Source organism: Salmo salar, unplaced genomic scaffold (genome assembly GCF_905237065.1).
Source record: "Salmo salar unplaced genomic scaffold, Ssal_v3.1, whole genome shotgun sequence".
Lineage (NCBI taxonomy): Eukaryota > Metazoa > Chordata > Actinopteri > Salmoniformes > Salmonidae > Salmo > Salmo salar.
The window spans coordinates 325-20,948 of NW_025547769.1; the positions used below are offsets into that span (position 1 = coordinate 325).

A 20,624-nucleotide genomic window follows, 5' to 3' on the forward strand; every position below is an offset into this window, starting at 1 on the left:
TTCCTCTACCAGTTCTTTTATGGGCTAGACTAGAGTTTCCTCTACCAGTTCTTTCATGGGCTAGACTAGAGTTTCCTCTACCAGTTCTTTCATGGGATAGACTATTGAGTTTCCTCTACCAGTTCTTTCATGGGATAGACTAGTGAGTTTCCTCTACCAAGTTCTTTCATGGGCTAGAACTAGAGTTTCCTCTACCAGTACTTTCATGGGCTACACTAGAGTTTCCTCTACCAGTTCTTTCATGGGCTAGACTAGAGTTTCCTCTACCAGTTCTTTCATGGGCTAGACTAGAGAGTTTCTCTACCAGTTCTTTCATGGGCTAGACTAGAGTTTCCTCTACCAGTTCTTTCATGGGCTAGACTAGAGTTTCCTCTACCAGTTCTTTCATGGGCTAGACTAGTGAGTTTCCTCTACCAGTTCTTTCAAATCCATGAAGGTACCAATTTCAAGAAAAGGACAGACGCGGAAAAGTGTCTGGGCTGAATAAGAGAGAAAGGTAGAGAGGATACTATGACGCACTGTAGACATTGAGTGGGTTGGATCTCCATGTCTGTCTCGCAGTTCATTCCTCCGTCTCCGTCCACCTCTAGTTTAGTGATGTAGAGTAGAGAGCCGTGTTGAACCTGTAGGGCCATTCGATGTCCAGCATGGCCTTGCTGAAGGTACTGGGACCTCTGTTACGCAACTGAACAGAAACAACACCGTTTTGTAGTAACAACATGTACCACGTAAAAAATTATAATAATCTTCCCTGACTTCATGATGATTATAGTAGGAGAGCTGTTCAGCTAGGTTTAGAAACATTTCCCTCAATGATTTATGGGCTGTATTGAAACACTTTGTATTTTGGCAATTATTTTATCCACATGATGCGCACCTTACACTCAAACCCAGCTGCTTGGATACAGACCGGGACAATCTATTACCCCACAGTTCTCCATATAGACGGGACATTCTATTACCCACAGTTCTCCATACAGACAGGACATTCTATTACCCCACAGTTCTCCCATATATAGACAGAACATTCTATTACCCACAGTTCTCCATATAGACGGGACATTCTATTACCCCACAGTTCTCCATATAGACAGGAGCATTCTATTACCCCACAGTTCTCCATATAGACATTCTATTACCCCACAGTTCTCCATATAGACAGAACATTCTATTACTCCACAGTTCTCCATATAGACATTCTATTACCCCACAGTTCTCCATATAGACTGGGACATTCTATTACCCCACAGTTCTCCATATAGACAGAACATTCTATTACCCCACAGTTCTCCATATAGACAGAACATTCTATTACCCCACAGTTTTCCATATAGACAGAACATTCTATTACCCCACAGTTCTCCATATAGACAGGACATTCTATTTCCCCACAGTTCTCCATATAGACGGGACATTCTATTACCCCACAGTTCTCCATATAGACGGGACATTCTATTACCCCACAGTTCTCCATATACACAGGGACATTCTATTACCCCACAGTTCTCCATATAGACGGAACATTCTATTACCCCACAGTTCTCCATATAGACAGAACATTCTATTACCCCACAGTTCTCCATATAGACAGGACATTCCCTATTACCCCACAGTTCTCCATATAGACAGGACATTCTATTACCCCACAGTTCTCACATATAGACAGAACATTCTATTACCCCACAGTTCTCCATATAGACATTCTATTACCCCACAGTTCTCCATACAGACAGGACATTCTATTACCCCACAGTTCTCCATATAGACAGAACATTCTATTGCCCCACAGTTCTCCATATAGACGGGACATTCTATTACCCCACAGTTCTCCATATAGACAGGACATTCTATTACCCCACAGTTCTCATATAGACAGAACATTCTATTACCCCACAGTTCTCCTATAGACATTCTATTACCCCACAGTTCTCCATACAGACAGGACATTCTATTACCCCACAGTTCTCCATATAGACAGAACATTCTATTACCCCACAGTTCTCCATATAGACAGGACATTCTATTACCCCACAGTTCTCCATATAGACAGGACATTCTATTACCCCACAGTTCTCCATATAGACAGGACATTCTATTACCCCACAGTTCTCCATATACACGGGACATTCTATTACCCCACAGTTCTCCATATAGACAGAACATTATATTACCCCCACAGTTCTCCATATAGACAGAACATTCTATTACCCCACAGTTCTCCATATAGACAGGACATTCTATTACCCCACAGTTCTCCATATAGACAGGACATTCTATTACCCCACAGTTCTCCCATATAGACAGGACATTCTATTACCCCACAGTTCTCCATATAGACAGGACATTCTATTACCCCACAGTTCTCCATATAGACAGGACATTCTATTACCCCACAGTTCTCCATATAGACAGGACATTCTATTACCCCACAGTTCTCCCATATAGACGGGACATTCAATTACTCCCACAGTTCTCCATATAGACAGGACATTCCTATTACCCCACAGTTCTCCATATAGACAGGACATTCTATTACCCCACAGTTCTCCATATAGACAGGACATTCTATTACCCCACAGTTCTCCATATAGACAGGACATTCTATTACCCCACAGTTCTCCATATAGACAGAACATTCTATTACCCCACAGTTCTCCATATAGACAGGACATTCTATTACCCCACAGTTCTCCATATACACGGGACATTCTATTACCCCACAGTTCTCCATATACACAGGACATTCTATTACCCCACAGTTCTCCATATAGACAGAACATTCTATTACCCCACAGTTCTCCATATAGACAGGACATTCTATTACCCCACAGTTCTCCATATAGACAGGACATTCTATTACCCCACAGTTCTCCATATAGACAGGACATTCTATTACCCCACAGTTCTCCATATAGACAGGACATTCTATTACCCCACAGTTCTCCATATAGACAGGACATTCTATTACCCCACAGTTCTCCATATAGACGGGACATTCTATTACCCCACAGTTCTCCATATAGACAGAACATTCTATTACCCCACAGTTCTCCATATAGACAGGACATTCTATTACCCCACAGTTCTCCATATAGACAGGACATTCTATTACCCCACAGTTCTCCATATAGACAGGCCATTCTATTACCCCACAGTTCTCCATATAGACAGGACATTCTATTACCCCACAGTTCTCCATATAGACAGGACATTCTATTACCCCACAGTTCTCCATATAGACAGGACATTCTATTACCCCACAGTTCTCCATACAGACGGGGACATTCTATTACCCCACAGTTCTCCATATAGACAGGACATTCTATTACCCCACAGTTCTCCATACAGACAGGACATTCTATTACCCACAGTTCTCCATATAGACAGGACATTCTATTACCCCACAGTTCTCCATATAGACAGGACATTCTATTACCCCACAGTTCTCCATATAGACAGGACATTCTATTACCCCACGGTTCTCCATATAGACAGAACATTCTATTACCCCACAGTTCTCCATATAGACATTCTATTACCCCAAAGTTCTCCATACAGACAGAACATTCTATTACCCCACAGTTCTCCATACAGACAGGACATTCTATTACCCCACAGTTCTCCATATAGACATTCTATTACCCCACAGTTCTCCATATAGACATTCTATTACCCCACAGTTCTCCATACAGACAGGACATTCTATTACCCCACAGTTCTCCATATAGACAGGACATTCTATTACCCCACAGTTCTCCATATAGACAGGACATTCTATTACCCCACAGTTCTCCATATAGACAGGACATTCTATTACCCCACAGTTCTCCATATAGACAGGATATTCTATTACCCCACAGTTCTCCATATAGACAGGACATTCTATTACCCCACAGTTCTCCATATAGACAGGACATTCTATTACCCCACAGTTCTCCATATAGACAGGATATTCTATTACCCCACAGTTCTCCATACAGACAGAACATTCTATTACCCCACAGTTCTCCATACAGACAGGACATTCTATTACCCCACAGTTCTCCATATAGACATTCTATTACCCCACAGTTCTCCATATAGACATTCTATTACCCCACAGTTCTCCATACAGACAGGACATTCTATTACCCCACAGTTCTCCATATAGACATTCTATTACCCCACAGTTCTCCATATAGACATTCTATTACCCCACAGTTCTCCATACAGACAGGACATTCTATTACCCCACAGTTCTCCATATAGACATTCTATTACCCCACAGTTCTCCATATAGACATTCTATTACCCCACAGTTCTCCATATAGACAGGACATTCTATTACCCCACAGTTCTCCATACAGACAGGACATTCTATTACCCCACAGTTCTCCATATAGACATTCTATTACCCCACAGTTCTCCATACAGACAGGACATTCTATTACCCCACAGTTCTCCATATAGACATTCTATTACCCCACAGTTCTCCATATAGACAGAACATTCCTATTACCCCACAGTTCTCCATATAGACAGAACATTCTATTACCCCACAGATCTCCATATAGACATTCTATTACCCCACAGTTCTCCAATAGACAGAACATTCTATTACCCCACAGTTCTCCATATAGACATTCTATTACCCCACAGTTCTCCATATAGACAGAACATTCTATTACCCCACAGTTCTCCATATAGACAGAACATTCTATTACCCCACAGTTCTCCATATAGACATTCTATTACCCCACAGTTCTCCATATAGACAGAACATTCTATTACCCCACAGTTCTCCATACAAAGGGCATCCCATCAAGTCCAAGTCTATTTGTTCTCTTTCTAGAGCCTCTGGCACAAGCCGTTAGACAGAGCCCGAATATACAGAGCCTTCGGAAAGTATTCAGACCCCTTGACTTTTTCCACACTTTGTTACACTACAGCCTTATTCTAAAATGCATTAAAAAAAATCTACACACAATACCCAATAATGACGAAGCGAAAACCGGTTATAATATTTTTGCAAAAAACAGGTATGTTAGTTTCTATAGTAAACACAGACAGTAATAAAACAGGTATGTTAGTTTCTATAGTAAACACAGACAGTAATAAAACAGGTATGTTAGTTTCTATAGTAAACACAGACAGTAATAAAACAGGTATGTTAGTTTCTATAGTAAACACAGACAGTAATAAAACAGGTATGTTAGTTTCTATAGTAAACACAGACAGTAATAAAACAGGTATGTTAGTTTCTATAGTAAACACAGACAGTAATAAAACAGGTATGTTAGTTTCTATAGTAAACACAGACAGTAATAAAACAGGTATATTAGTTTCTATAGTAAACAGACAGTAATAAAACAGGTATGTTAGTTTCTATAGTAAACACAGACAGTAATAAAACAGGTATGTTAGTTTCTATAGTAAACACAGACAGTAATAAAACAGGTATGTTAGTTTCTATAGTAAACACAGACAGTAATAAAACAGGTATGTTAGTTTCTATAGTAAACACAGACAGTAATAAAACAGGTATGTTAGTTTCTATAGTAAACACAGACAGTAATAAAACAGGTATATTAGTTTCTATAGTAAACACAGACAGTAATAAAACAGGTATGTTAGTTTCTATAGTAAACACAGACAGTAATAAAACAGGTATATTAGTTTCTATAGTAAACACAGACAGTAATAAAACAGGTATGTTAGTTTCTATAGTAAACACAGACAGTAATAAAACAGGTATGTTAGTTTCTATAGTAAACACAGACAGTAATAAAACAGGTATGTTAGTTTCTATAGTAAACACAGACAGTAATAAAACAGGTATGTTAGTTTCTATAGTAAACACAGACAGTAATAAAACAGGTATGTTAGTTTCTATAGTAAACACAGACAGTAATAAAACAGGTATGTTAGTTTCTATAGTAAACACAGACAGTAATAAAACAGGTATGTTAGTTTCTATAGTAAACACAGACAGTAATAAAACAGGTATGTTAGTTTCTATAGTAAACACAGACAGTAATAAAACAGGTATGTTAGTTTCTATAGTAAACACAGACAGTAATAAAACAGGTATGTTAGTTTCTATAGTAAACACAGACAGTAATAAAACAGGTATGTTAGTTTCTATAGTAAACACAGACAGTAATAAAACAGGTATGTTAGTTTCTATAGTAAACACAGACAGTAATAAAACAGGTATGTTAGTTTCTATAGTAAACACAGACAGTAATAAAACAGGTATGTTAGTTTCTATAGTAAACACAGACAGTAATAAAACAGGTATGTTAGTTTCTATAGTAAACACAGACAGTAATAAAACAGGTATGTTAGTTTCTATAGTAAACAGACAGTAATAAAACAGGTATGTTAGTTTCTATAGTAAACACAGACAGTAATAAAACAGGTATGTTAGTTTCTATAGTAAACACAGACAGTAATAAAACAGGTATGTTAGTTTCTATAGTAAACACAGACAGTAATAAAACAGGTATGTTAGTTTCTATAGTAAACACAGACAGTAATAAAACAGGTATGTTAGTTTCTATAGTAAACACAGACAGTAATAAAACAGGTATGTTAGTTTCTATAGTAAACAGACAGTAATAAAACAGGTATATTAGTTTCTATAGTAAACACAGACAGTAATAAAACAGGTATGTTAGTTTCTATAGTAAACACAGACAGTAATAAAACAGGTATGTTAGTTTCTATAGTAAACACAGACAGTAATAAAACAGGTATGTTAGTTTCTATAGTAAACAGAGTAATAAAACAGGTATGTTAGTTTCTATAGTAAACACAGACAGTAATAAAACAGGTATGTTAGTTTCTATAGTAAACACAGACAGTAATAAAACAGGTATGTTAGTTTCTATAGTAAACACAGACAGTAATAAAACAGGTATGTTAGTTTCTATAGTAAACACAGACAGTAATAAAACAGGTATATTAGTTTCTATAGTAAACACAGACAGTAATAAAACAGGTATGTTAGTTTCTATAGTAAACACAGACAGTAATAAAACAGGTATGTTAGTTTCTATAGTAAACACAGACAGTAATAAAACAGGTATGTTAGTTTCTATAGTAAACACAGACAGTCATTAAACAGGTATGTTAGTTTCTATAGTAAACACAGACAGTAATAAAACAGGTATGTTAGTTTCTATAGTAAACACAGACAGTAATAAAACAGGTATATTAGTTTCTATAGTAAACACAGACAGTCATTAAACAGGTATGTTAGTTTCTATAGTAAACACAGACAGTAATAAAACAGGTATGTTAGTTTCTATAGTAAACACAGACAGTAATAAAACAGGTATGTTAGTTTCTATAGTAAACACAGACAGTAATAAAACAGGTATATTAGTTTCTATAGTAAACACAGACAGTAATAAAACAGGTATGTTAGTTTCTATAGTAAACACAGACAGTAATAAAACAGGTATGTTAGTTTCTATAGTAAACAGACAGTAATAAAACAGGTATGTTAGTTTCTATAGTAAACACAGACAGTAATAAAACAGGTATGTTAGTTTCTATAGTAAACACAGACAGTAATAAAACAGGTATGTTAGTTTCTATAGTAAACACAGACAGTAATAAAACAGGTATGTTAGTTTCTATAGTAAACACAGACAGTAATAAAACAGGTATGTTAGTTTCTATAGTAAACACAGACAGTAATAAAACAGGTATGTTAGTTTCTATAGTAAACAGACAGTAATAAAACAGGTATGTTAGTTTCTATAGTAAACACAGACAGTAATAAAACAGGTATATTAGTTTCTATAGTAAACACAGACAGTAATAAAACAGGTATATTAGTTTCTATAGTAAACACAGACAGTAATAAAACAGGTATGTTAGTTTCTATAGTAAACACAGACAGTAATAAAACAGGTATGTTAGTTTCTATAGTAAACAGACAGTAATAAAACAGGTATGTTAGTTTCTATAGTAAACACAGACAGTAATAAAACAGGTATGTTAGTTTCTATAGTAAACACAGACAGTAATAAAACAGGTATGTTAGTTTCTATAGTAAACACAGACAGTAATAAAACAGGTATGTTAGTTTCTATAGTAAACACAGACAGTAATAAAACAGGTATGTTAGTTTCTATAGTAAACACAGACAGTAATAAAACAGGTATGTTAGTTTCTATAGTAAACAGACAGTAATAAAACAGGTATATTAGTTTCTATAGTAAACACAGACAGTAATAAAACAGGTATGTTAGTTTCTATAGTAAACACAGACAGTAATAAAACAGGTATGTTAGTTTCTATAGTAAACACAGACAGTAATAAAACAGGTATGTTAGTTTCTATAGTAAACAGAGTAATAAAACAGGTATGTTAGTTTCTATAGTAAACACAGACAGTAATAAAACAGGTATGTTAGTTTCTATAGTAAACACAGACAGTAATAAAACAGGTATGTTAGTTTCTATAGTAAACACAGACAGTAATAAAACAGGTATGTTAGTTTCTATAGTAAACACAGACAGTAATAAAACAGGTATATTAGTTTCTATAGTAAACACAGACAGTAATAAAACAGGTATGTTAGTTTCTATAGTAAACACAGACAGTAATAAAACAGGTATGTTAGTTTCTATAGTAAACACAGACAGTAATAAAACAGGTATGTTAGTTTCTATAGTAAACACAGACAGTCATTAAACAGGTATGTTAGTTTCTATAGTAAACACAGACAGTAATAAAACAGGTATGTTAGTTTCTATAGTAAACACAGACAGTAATAAAACAGGTATATTAGTTTCTATAGTAAACACAGACAGTCATTAAACAGGTATGTTAGTTTCTATAGTAAACACAGACAGTAATAAAACAGGTATGTTAGTTTCTATAGTAAACACAGACAGTAATAAAACAGGTATGTTAGTTTCTATAGTAAACACAGACAGTAATAAAACAGGTATATTAGTTTCTATAGTAAACACAGACAGTAATAAAACAGGTATGTTAGTTTCTATAGTAAACACAGACAGTAATAAAACAGGTATGTTAGTTTCTATAGTAAACAGACAGTAATAAAACAGGTATGTTAGTTTCTATAGTAAACACAGACAGTAATAAAACAGGTATGTTAGTTTCTATAGTAAACACAGACAGTAATAAAACAGGTATGTTAGTTTCTATAGTAAACACAGACAGTAATAAAACAGGTATGTTAGTTTCTATAGTAAACACAGACAGTAATAAAACAGGTATGTTAGTTTCTATAGTAAACACAGACAGTAATAAAACAGGTATGTTAGTTTCTATAGTAAACAGACAGTAATAAAACAGGTATGTTAGTTTCTATAGTAAACACAGACAGTAATAAAACAGGTATATTAGTTTCTATAGTAAACACAGACAGTAATAAAACAGGTATATTAGTTTCTATAGTAAACACAGACAGTAATAAAACAGGTATGTTAGTTTCTATAGTAAACACAGACAGTAATAAAACAGGTATGTTAGTTTCTATAGTAAACAGAGTAATAAAACAGGTATGTTAGTTTCTATAGTAAACACAGACAGTAATAAAACAGGTATGTTAGTTTCTATAGTAAACACAGACAGTAATAAAACAGGTATGTTAGTTTCTATAGTAAACACAGACAGTAATAAAACAGGTATGTTAGTTTCTATAGTAAACACAGACAGTAATAAAACAGGTATATTAGTTTCTATAGTAAACACAGACAGTAATAAAACAGGTATGTTAGTTTCTATAGTAAACACAGACAGTAATAAAACAGGTATGTTAGTTTCTATAGTAAACACAGACAGTAATAAAACAGGTATGTTAGTTTCTATAGTAAACACAGACAGTCATTAAACAGGTATGTTAGTTTCTATAGTAAACACAGACAGTAATAAAACAGGTATGTTAGTTTCTATAGTAAACACAGACAGTAATAAAACAGGTATATTAGTTTCTATAGTAAACACAGACAGTCATTAAACAGGTATGTTAGTTTCTATAGTAAACACAGACAGTAATAAAACAGGTATGTTAGTTTCTATAGTAAACAGACAGTAATAAAACAGGTATATTAGTTTCTATAGTAAACACAGACAGTAATAAAACAGGTATGTTAGTTTCTATAGTAAACACAGACAGTCATTAAACAGGTATGTTAGTTTCTATAGTAAACACAGACAGTAATAAAACAGGTATGTTAGTTTCTATAGTAAACACAGACAGTAATAAAACAGGTATATTAGTTTCTATAGTAAACACAGACAGTCATTAAACAGGTATGTTAGTTTCTATAGTAAACACAGACAGTAATAAAACAGGTATGTTAGTTTCTATAGTAAACACAGACAGTAATAAAACAGGTATGTTAGTTTCTATAGTAAACACAGACAGTAATAAAACAGGTATATTAGTTTCTATAGTAAACAGACAGTAATAAAACAGGTATGTTAGTTTCTATAGTAAACAGACAGTAATAAAACAGGTATATTAGTTTCTATAGTAAACACAGACAGTAATAAAACAGGTATGTTAGTTTCTATAGTAAACACAGACAGTAATAAAACAGGTATGTTAGTTTCTATAGTAAACACAGACAGTAATAAAACAGGTATGTTAGTTTCTATAGTAAACAGACAGTAATAAAACAGGTATGTTAGTTTCTATAGTAAACACAGACAGTAATAAAACAGGTATGTTAGTTTCTATAGTAAACACAGACAGTAATAAAACAGGTATGTTAGTTTCTATAGTAAACACAGACAGTAATAAAACAGGTATGTTAGTTTCTATAGTAAACACAGACAGTAATAAAACAGGTATATTAGTTTCTATAGTAAACACAGACAGTAATAAAACAGGTATGTTAGTTTCTATAGTAAACACAGACAGTAATAAAACAGGTATATTAGTTTCTATAGTAAACACAGACAGTAATAAAACAGGTATGTTAGTTTCTATAGTAAACACAGACAGTAATAAAACAGGTATGTTAGTTTCTATAGTAAACAGACAGTAATAAAACAGGTATGTTAGTTTCTATAGTAAACACAGACAGTAATAAAACAGGTATGTTAGTTTCTATAGTAAACACAGACAGTAATAAAACAGGTATGTTAGTTTCTATAGTAAACACAGACAGTAATAAAACAGGTATGTTAGTTTCTATAGTAAACACAGACAGTAATAAAACAGGTATGTTAGTTTCTATAGTAAACACAGACAGTAATAAAACAGGTATGTTAGTTTCTATAGTAAACAGACAGTAATAAAACAGGTATGTTAGTTTCTATAGTAAACACAGACAGTAATAAAACAGGTATATTAGTTTCTATAGTAAACACAGACAGTAATAAAACAGGTATATTAGTTTCTATAGTAAACACAGACAGTAATAAAACAGGTATGTTAGTTTCTATAGTAAACACAGACAGTAATAAAACAGGTATGTTAGTTTCTATAGTAAACAGAGTAATAAAACAGGTATGTTAGTTTCTATAGTAAACACAGACAGTAATAAAACAGGTATGTTAGTTTCTATAGTAAACACAGACAGTAATAAAACAGGTATGTTAGTTTCTATAGTAAACACAGACAGTAATAAAACAGGTATGTTAGTTTCTATAGTAAACACAGACAGTAATAAAACAGGTATATTAGTTTCTATAGTAAACACAGACAGTCATTAAACAGGTATGTTAGTTTCTATAGTAAACACAGACAGTAATAAAACAGGTATGTTAGTTTCTATAGTAAACACAGACAGTAATAAAACAGGTATATTAGTTTCTATAGTAAACACAGACAGTCATTAAACAGGTATGTTAGTTTCTATAGTAAACACAGACAGTAATAAAACAGGTATGTTAGTTTCTATAGTAAACACAGACAGTAATAAAACAGGTATGTTAGTTTCTATAGTAAACACAGACAGTAATAAAACAGGTATATTAGTTTCTATAGTAAACACAGACAGTAATAAAACAGGTATGTTAGTTTCTATAGTAAACACAGACAGTAATAAAACAGGTATGTTAGTTTCTATAGTAAACAGACAGTAATAAAACAGGTATGTTAGTTTCTATAGTAAACACAGACAGTAATAAAACAGGTATGTTAGTTTCTATAGTAAACACAGACAGTAATAAAACAGGTATGTTAGTTTCTATAGTAAACACAGACAGTAATAAAACAGGTATGTTAGTTTCTATAGTAAACACAGACAGTAATAAAACAGGTATGTTAGTTTCTATAGTAAACACAGACAGTAATAAAACAGGTATGTTAGTTTCTATAGTAAACAGACAGTAATAAAACAGGTATGTTAGTTTCTATAGTAAACACAGACAGTAATAAAACAGGTATGTTAGTTTCTATAGTAAACAGACAGTAATAAAACAGGTATGTTAGTTTCTATAGTAAACACAGACAGTAATAAAACAGGTATGTTAGTTTCTATAGTAAACACAGACAGTAATAAAACAGGTATGTTAGTTTCTATAGTAAACACAGACAGTAATAAAACAGGTATGTTAGTTTCTATAGTAAACACAGACAGTAATAAACAGGTATGTTAGTTTCTATAGTAAACACAGACAGTAATAAAACAGGTATATTAGTTTCTATAGTAAACAGACAGTCATTAAACAGGTATGTTAGTTTCTATAGTAAACACAGACAGTAATAAACAGGTATATTAGTTTCTATAGTAAACACAGACAGTAATAAAACAGGTATATTAGTTTCTATAGTAAACAGACAGTCATTAAACAGGTATGTTAGTTTCTATAGTAAACAGACAGTCATTAAACAGGTATGCTAGTTTCTATGCATCTAAAGATGACAGATTACATAGTTGTGGTGTAAAGTCATGACACAGAGTGCCACCCTACACCCTATGTAGTGCACTACTTTTGACCAGCGTGGTTATAAGTAGTGCACTATATAGGAAATATAGGATGCCGCTCCAGATGCAGCCAGTGTCATACGATCAAGCAGAACACTGACCTCATAGACGTGCAGTATCTGTGGGCCGATGTCATCTCCTACGACAGGGTTCTCTTTAGGCTGCCAGTTAGCAACAGGCAGGAAGACCTGGTCTGGGGCGGACACCCTACAGCAGAGGGAGGGAGAGGAGAAAGAAGAGAAGAAGCGGGAGGAAGAGGAGAAAGAAGAGAAGCGGGAGGGAGGGGAGGGAGGGAGAAGAGAAGAGGGAGAGAGAAGGAGGGAGGGAGGGAGGGGAGGGAGGGAGGGAGGGAGGGAGGGAGGGAGGGAGGGAGGGAGGGAGAGAGAAGAGAAGAGAAGAGGGAGAGAAGAAGAGAAGAGGGAGATAAGAAGAGAAGAGAAGAGGGAGAAAGAAGAGAAGAGAAGGGGGTTAGAGCTCACATACTGTGGGGTGGTGGTTGTTGTTTGCGGTGGTTTCTAACATTTTGTTTATTGACGTTTTTTCTCTCACAATTAACATCCAGTAACATTATACAAGCCACGGATATATTCCCAACAGGACTGTCCTAAGAGCTGGTAGAGTTAAGACATTCCCAACAGGACTGTCCTAAGAGCTGGTAGAGTTAAGACATTCCCAACAGGACTGTCCTAAGAGCTGGTAGAGTTAAGACATTCCCAACAGGACTGTCCTAAGAGCTGGTAGAGTTAAGACATTCCCAACAGGACTATCCTAAGAGCTGGTAGAGTTAAGACATTCCCAACAGGACTATCCTAAGAGCTGGTAGAGTTAAGACATGGGTACTGTCTCTACTGAGCATTTACCAAGAATGCACATCTGTCGTGGCTTAATATTCATGCCTCATTCATTCCCCAGTCTGTCTGTTTACAGAAGCAAACCAGGCTAAACTCTCCTGTGATACATCACCGGGGTCAAGCTTCCTGCCATCCAGGACCTCTATACCAGGCGGTGTCAAAGGAAGGCCCTAAAAATTGTCAAAGACTCCAGCCACCCAAGTCATAGACCGTTCTCTCTGCTACCGCACGGCAAGCGGTACCGGAGCGCCAAGTCTAGGACCAAAATACTCCTTAACATCTTCTACCCCCCTAAAGCCATGAGACTGCTGAACAATTCATCAAATGGCTACCCAGACTATTTGCATTGTCCCCCGTTCTACGCTGCTGCTACTCTCTGTTTATTATCTCTGCATAGTCACTTTAATAACTCTACCTACATGTACATATTACCTCAATTACCTCAACACCGGTGCTCCCGCACATTGACTCTGTACCGGTACCCCCTGTATATAGTCTCCACATTGACTCTGTACCGGTACCCCCTGTATATAGCCTCCACATTGACTCTGTACCGGTACCCCCTGTATATAGCCTCCACATTGACTCTGTACCGGTACCCCCTGTATATAGCCTCCACATTGACTCAGTACCGGTACCCCCTGTATATAGCCTCCACATTGACTCAGTACCGGTACCCCCTGTATATAGCCTCCACATTGACTCTGTACTGGTACCCCCTGAATATAGCCTCCACATTCACTCAGTACCGGTACCCCCTGTATATAGCCTCCACATTGACTCTGTACCAGTACCCCCTGTATATAGCCTCCACATTGACTCTGTACCGGTACCCCCTGTATATAGCCTCCACATTGACTCTGTACCGGTACCCCCTGTATATAGCCTCCACATTGACTCTGTACCGGTACCACCCTGTATATAGCCTCCACATTGACTCTGTACCGGTACCCCCTGTATATTGCCTCCACATTGACTCAGTACCGGTACCCCCCTGTATATAGGCTCCACATTGACTCTGTACCGTAATACCCTGTATATAGCCTCCACATTGACTCTGTACCGGTTCCCCCTGTATATAGCCTCCACTTTGACTCTGTACCGGTTCCCCCTGTATATAGCCTCCACATTGTCTCTGTACCGTAATACCCTGTATATAGCCTCCACATTGACTCAGTACCGGTACCCCCTGTATATAGCCTCCACATTGACTCTGTACCGTAATACCCTGTATATAGCCTCCACATTGACTCTGTACCGGTACCCCCTGTATATAGCCTCCACATTGACTCAGTACCGGTACCCCCTGTATATAGCCTCCACATTGTCTCTGTACCGTAATACCCTGTATATAGCCTCCACATTGACTCTGTACCGGTACCCCCTGTATATAGCCTCCACATTGACTCTGTACCGGTACCCCTGTATATAGCCTCCACTTTGACTCTGTACCGGTTCCCCCTGTATATAGCCTCCACATTGTCTCTGTACCGTAATACCCTGTATATAGCCTCCACATTGACTCAGTACCGGTACCCCCTGTATATAGCCTCCACATTGACTCTGTACCGTAATACCCTGTATATAGCCTCCACATTGACTCTGTACCGGTACCCCCTGTATATAGCCTCCACATTGACTCAGTACCGGTACCCCCTGTATATAGCCTCCACATTGTCTCTGTACCGTAATACCCTGTATATAGCCTCCACATTGACTCTGTACCGGTACCCCCTGTATATAGCCTCCACATTGACTCTGTACCGTAACACCCTGTATATAGCCTCCACATTGACTCTGTACCGTAATACCCTGTATATAGCCTCCACATTGACTCTGTACCAGTACCCCCTGTATATAGCCTCGCTATTGTTATTTACTGTTGCTCTTTAAATACTTGTTACTTTTATCTCTTACTTTTTTTTATAGGTATTTTCTTAAAACTGCATCATTGGTTATGGGCTTCTAAGTAAACATTTCACTGTAAGGTCGTCTACACCTGTTGTATTCGGCGCATGTGACAAATAAAATTTGATTTGATAAACACTTAGTTTCTGAGGCAGAACACAAAACAGCTTAACGTCCCTCCTAGGTTTTGAGCTGGCAGACATCTGAGCCTAATTAACTGCAGTCTGCATTGCTGTCATATTATGGACACAATCATCTGAAGAGATCTTATGGATTCATATCATCAGAATCATTTATAAATGTACACTTTATTTACATTTACATTTACATTTTAGTCATTTAGCAGACGCTCTTATCCAGAGCGACTTACAAATTGGCTTTATGATGTTCAGTAAATAAGGTATTATGGTATTCAAATGAGTAAATCATTTATTATGGTATTAAGGTATTCAAATGAGTAAATAAGGTATTATGGTTTTATTAAGGTATTCAAATGAGTAAATAAGGTATTAATAAGGTATTCAATGAGTAAATAAGGTATTAATAAGGTATTGAAATGTGTAAATAATGTATTATTAAGGTATTGAAATGAGTAGATAATGTATTATTAAGGTATTGAAATGAGTAAATAAGGTATTATTAAGGTATTGAAATGAGTGAGAAGACACATACCCTCTGATGTCCACCTTGGCTAGGACAGCCAGCTTTGTGATGCTGAGGACCAGACTGCTGGTGTTGTTGAACTGGTTGGAACTGAAAGACAATATTATATTCTTATATTATAAAAAGACCATAGTAAAAACATGAAGATAAATCATCAGATGACTAATGTGTACAGTACAGGTTGATGCTATAACACACACTTCCAACAAGGTGGCGCCATTGTATATATGATTGTAACTTCATCCAGAATTTTAACTGGTGCCAAAGCCTCAAACTCCTCCACACAATTCCACCACAAGACTCATGGGTTTTAGCTAAAACTATTCTGAACAATTCAACAATGCCTTTGGTCAGCAGAATGTGTGTGTAAAGAGCTAGGGGACTGGCAGAGTAAACAGGAGGTTACGAGACCAATGGTTTTTCCTTCACAACAACAGAATACATATACTCTGTAATTGAAATGCCACTCTGAAATCAAGCAGGGAGAACACAAATACATGTCTAAGGTTATGTCCCAAATGGCAGCCTACCCTATGCCCTATATATAGTGCACTAATTAGGGAGTAAGGTACCATTTAGGACACATTTTCAGTCTCACACTGTGTCACCACAGTCAGGGTGTGTGGAGAAAGTACAAGGACTCTCTCTCTAAAAGGGCTTCTCTCTCTCTCTCTAAAAGGGCTTCTCTCTCTCTCTCTCTAAAAGGGCTTCTCTCTCTCTCTCTCTAAAAGGGCTTCTCTCTCTCTCAAATGGCTTCTCTCTCTCGCTCTAAAAGGGCTTCTCTCTCTCTCTAAAAGGGCTTATCTCTCTCTCTCTCTCTCTCTCTAAAAGGGCTTCTCTCTCTCTCTCTCTCTCTAAAAGGGCTTCTCTCTCTCTCTCTAAAAGGGCTTCTCTCTCTCTCTCTAAAAGGGCTTCTCTCTCTCTGTCTCTCTAAAAGGGCTTCTCTCTCTCTGTCTCTCTAAAAGGGCTTCTCTCTCTCTCAATTCAATTTAAGGGTTTTAATGGAATGGGAAACGTATGTTAACATTGCCAAAGCAAGTGAACTAGATAATATACAAAAGTGAAATAAACAATAAAAATGAACAGTAAACATTACACTCACAGAAGTTCCAAAAGAATAAAGACATTACAAATGTCATATGATGTGTATATATATACAGTGTTGTAACGATGTGCAAATGGTTAAAGTACAAAAGGGAAAATAAATAAACATAAATATGGGTTGTATTTACAATGGTGTTTGTTCTTCACTGGTTGACCTTTTCTTGTGGCAACAGGTCACACATCTTGCTGCTGTGATGGCACACTGTGGTATTTCACCCAGTAGATATGGGAGTTTATTAAAATCTGGTTTGTTTTCGAGTTCTTTGTGGATCAGTGAAATCTGAGGGAAATATGTGTCTCTAATATGGTCATACATTTGGCAGGAGGTTAGGAAGTGCAGATCAGTTTCCACCTCACTTTGTGGGCAGTGTGCACATAGCCTGTCTTCTCTTGAGAGCCATGTCTGCCTACGGCGACCTTTCTCAATAGCAAGGCTATGCTCACTGAGTCTGTACATAGTCAAAGCTTTCCTTAATAAGTGTGGGTCAGTCACAGTGGTCAGGTATTCTGCCACTGTGTACTCTCTGTTTAGGACCAAATAGCATTCTAGTTTTTTGTTAATTCTTTCCAATGTGTCACGTAATTACCTTTTTGTTTTCTCATGATGTGGTTGGATCTAATTGTGTTGCTGTCCTGGGGCTCTGTGGGGTCTGTTTGTGTTTGTGAACAGAGCTCCAGGACCAGCCTGCTTAGGGGACTCTTCTCCAGGTTCATCTCTCTGTAGGTGATGGCTTTGTTATGGAAGGTTTGGGAATCGCTTCCTTTTAGGTGGTTGCAGAATTTAAGGTCTCTTTTCTGGATTTTTATAATTAGCGGGTATCGGCCTAATTCTGCTCTGCATTATTTGGTGTTTTAGGTTGTACACAGAGGATATTTTTACAACATTCTGCATGCAGTGTCTCAATTTGGTGTTTGTCCCATTTTGTGAGTTCTTGGTTGGTGAGCGGACCCAAGACCTCACAACCATAAAGGGCAATGGGTTCTTCTCTCTCTCTCTCTAAAAGGGCTTCTCTCGCTCTCTCTAAAAGGGCTTCTCTCTCTCTCTCTAAAAGGGCTTCTCTCTCTCTCTAAAAGGGCTTCTCTCTCTCACACTCTAAAAGGGCTTCTCTCGCTCTCTCTAAAAGGGCTTCTCTCTCTCTCTAAAAGGGCTTCTCTCTCTCTCTAAAAGGGCTTCTCTCTCTCACACTCTAAAAGGGCTTCTCTCGCTCTCTCTCTCATTCTAAAAGGGCTTCTCTCGCTCTCTCTAAAGGGCTTCTTTCACTCTCTCTAAAAGTGCTTCTCTCTCTCTCTAAAAGGGCTTCTCTCTCTCACACTAAAAGGGCTTCTCTCTCTCACACTCTAAAAGGGCTTCTCTCGCTCTCTCTCTCATTCTAAAAGGGCTTCTCTCTCTCTCTAAAAGGGCTTCTCTCTCTCTAAAAGGGCTTCTCTCTCACACACTCTAAAAGGGCTTCTCTCGCTCTCTCTCTCATTCTAAAAGGGCTTCTCTCGCTCTCTCTCTCTCTCTAAAAGGGCTTCTCTTGCTCTCTCTCTCACTCTAAAAGGGCTTCTCTCGCTCTCTAAATGGGCTTCTCGCTCTCTCTCTAAAAGGGCTTCTCTCGCTCTCTCTCGCTCTCTCTCTCTCTCTCACACTCTAAAAGGAGGCACGTATTACCTTCATGATGAAGTTATCATGGACAAAAGATCAAGGTTATTTTGTCAAACGGCAGTCGATCATCATGTCACCAGAATTAGACCCTCAACTTTTTATTAGAAAGCAGCATCAAGCTCATTACCGTGCACTTTCACCACCCTGTGAAGATCATCATAACTGATTTCATCTGTAGCCTAATAAACTGCATGCTTTCCCCAGTCATAGTGGGAGGACCACACACCATATCATCGCATGACTCACAGTTTACTTTGATATGATGGTTATTATATCAATATTTGTGCATAAAAGCCTTTAATGACATAGTACATTTTACTGACACAAAAAGATCCCACCTTGTATAACGTATTTTGTTTTGTTGACATTTGGAAAGTTTACAGAAAATGTTTGTGTTTTCATCAGGCCTGTCATTTTTTTATCCGACATTACTGGAAACTTTACTGGAAAATCTTGGCCACGTTCTGTTATAATCTCCACCCGGCACAGCCAGAAGAGGACTGGCCACCCCTCATAGCCTGGTTCCTCTCTAGGTTTCTTCCTAGGTTCTGGCCTTTCTAGGGAGTTTTTCCTAGCCACCCCCTCATAGCCTGGTTCCTCTCTAGGTTTCTTCCTAGGTTCTGGCCTTTCTAGGGAGTTTTTCCTAGCCACCCCCTCATAGCCTGGTTCCTCTCTAGGTTTCTTCCTAGGTTTTGGCCTTTCTAGGGAGTTTTTCCTAGCCACCCCTCATAGCCTGGTTCCTCTCTAGGTTTCTTCCTAGGTTCTGGCCTTTCTAGGGAGTTTTTCCTAGCCACCGTGCTTCTACACCTAGATTTGGGGGTTTTAGGCTGGGTTTCTGTACAGCACTTTGAGATATCAGCTGATGTAAGAAAGGCTATATAAATAAATCTGATTTGATTTACAGGAAACCTGGTTAGAGAGTGACATATAACAACAGGAAACCTGGTTAGAGAGTGACATATAACAACAGGAAACCTGGTTAGAGAGTGACATATAACAACAGGAAACCTGGTTAGAGAGTGACATATAACAACAGGAAACCTGGTTAGAGAGTGACATATAACAACAGGAAACCTGGTTAGAGAGTGACATATAACAACAGGAAACCTGGTTAGAGAGTGACATATAACAACAGGAAACCTGGTTAGAGAGTGACATATAACAACAGGAAACCTGGTTAGAGAGTGACATATAACAACAGGAAACCTGGTTAGAGAGTGACATATAACAACAGGAAACCTGGTTAGAGAGTGACATATAACAACAGGAAACCTGGTTAGAGAGTGACATATAACAACAGGAAACCTGGTTAGAGAGTGACATATAACAACAGGAAACCTGGTTAGAGAGTGACATATAACAACAGGAAACCTGGTTAGAGAGTGACATATAACAACAGGAAACCTGGTTAGAGAGTGACATATAACAACAGGAAACCTGGTTAGAGAGTGACATATAACAACAGGAAACCTGGTTAGAGAGTGACATATAACAACAGGAAACCTGGTTAGAGAGTGACATATAACAACAGGAAACCTGGTTAGAGAG

At 37.2% G+C, this 20,624-nt stretch overlaps 1 protein-coding gene across 1 annotated transcript; it reads right to left on the reverse strand.

The window, feature by feature from the left end:
• Window positions 1–529: 529 nt before the first annotated feature.
• Window positions 530–16,437, reverse strand: LOC123732432 (integrin alpha-V-like; the record flags this gene model as incomplete). The annotated part of the gene is made up of 3 exons (XM_045711566.1): window positions 530–685; window positions 13,007–13,112; window positions 16,337–16,437. Coding segments are annotated over 3 exons (306 nt in total), but the record flags the coding sequence as incomplete, so codon positions are not given.
• Window positions 16,438–20,624: the final 4,187 nt, after the last annotated feature.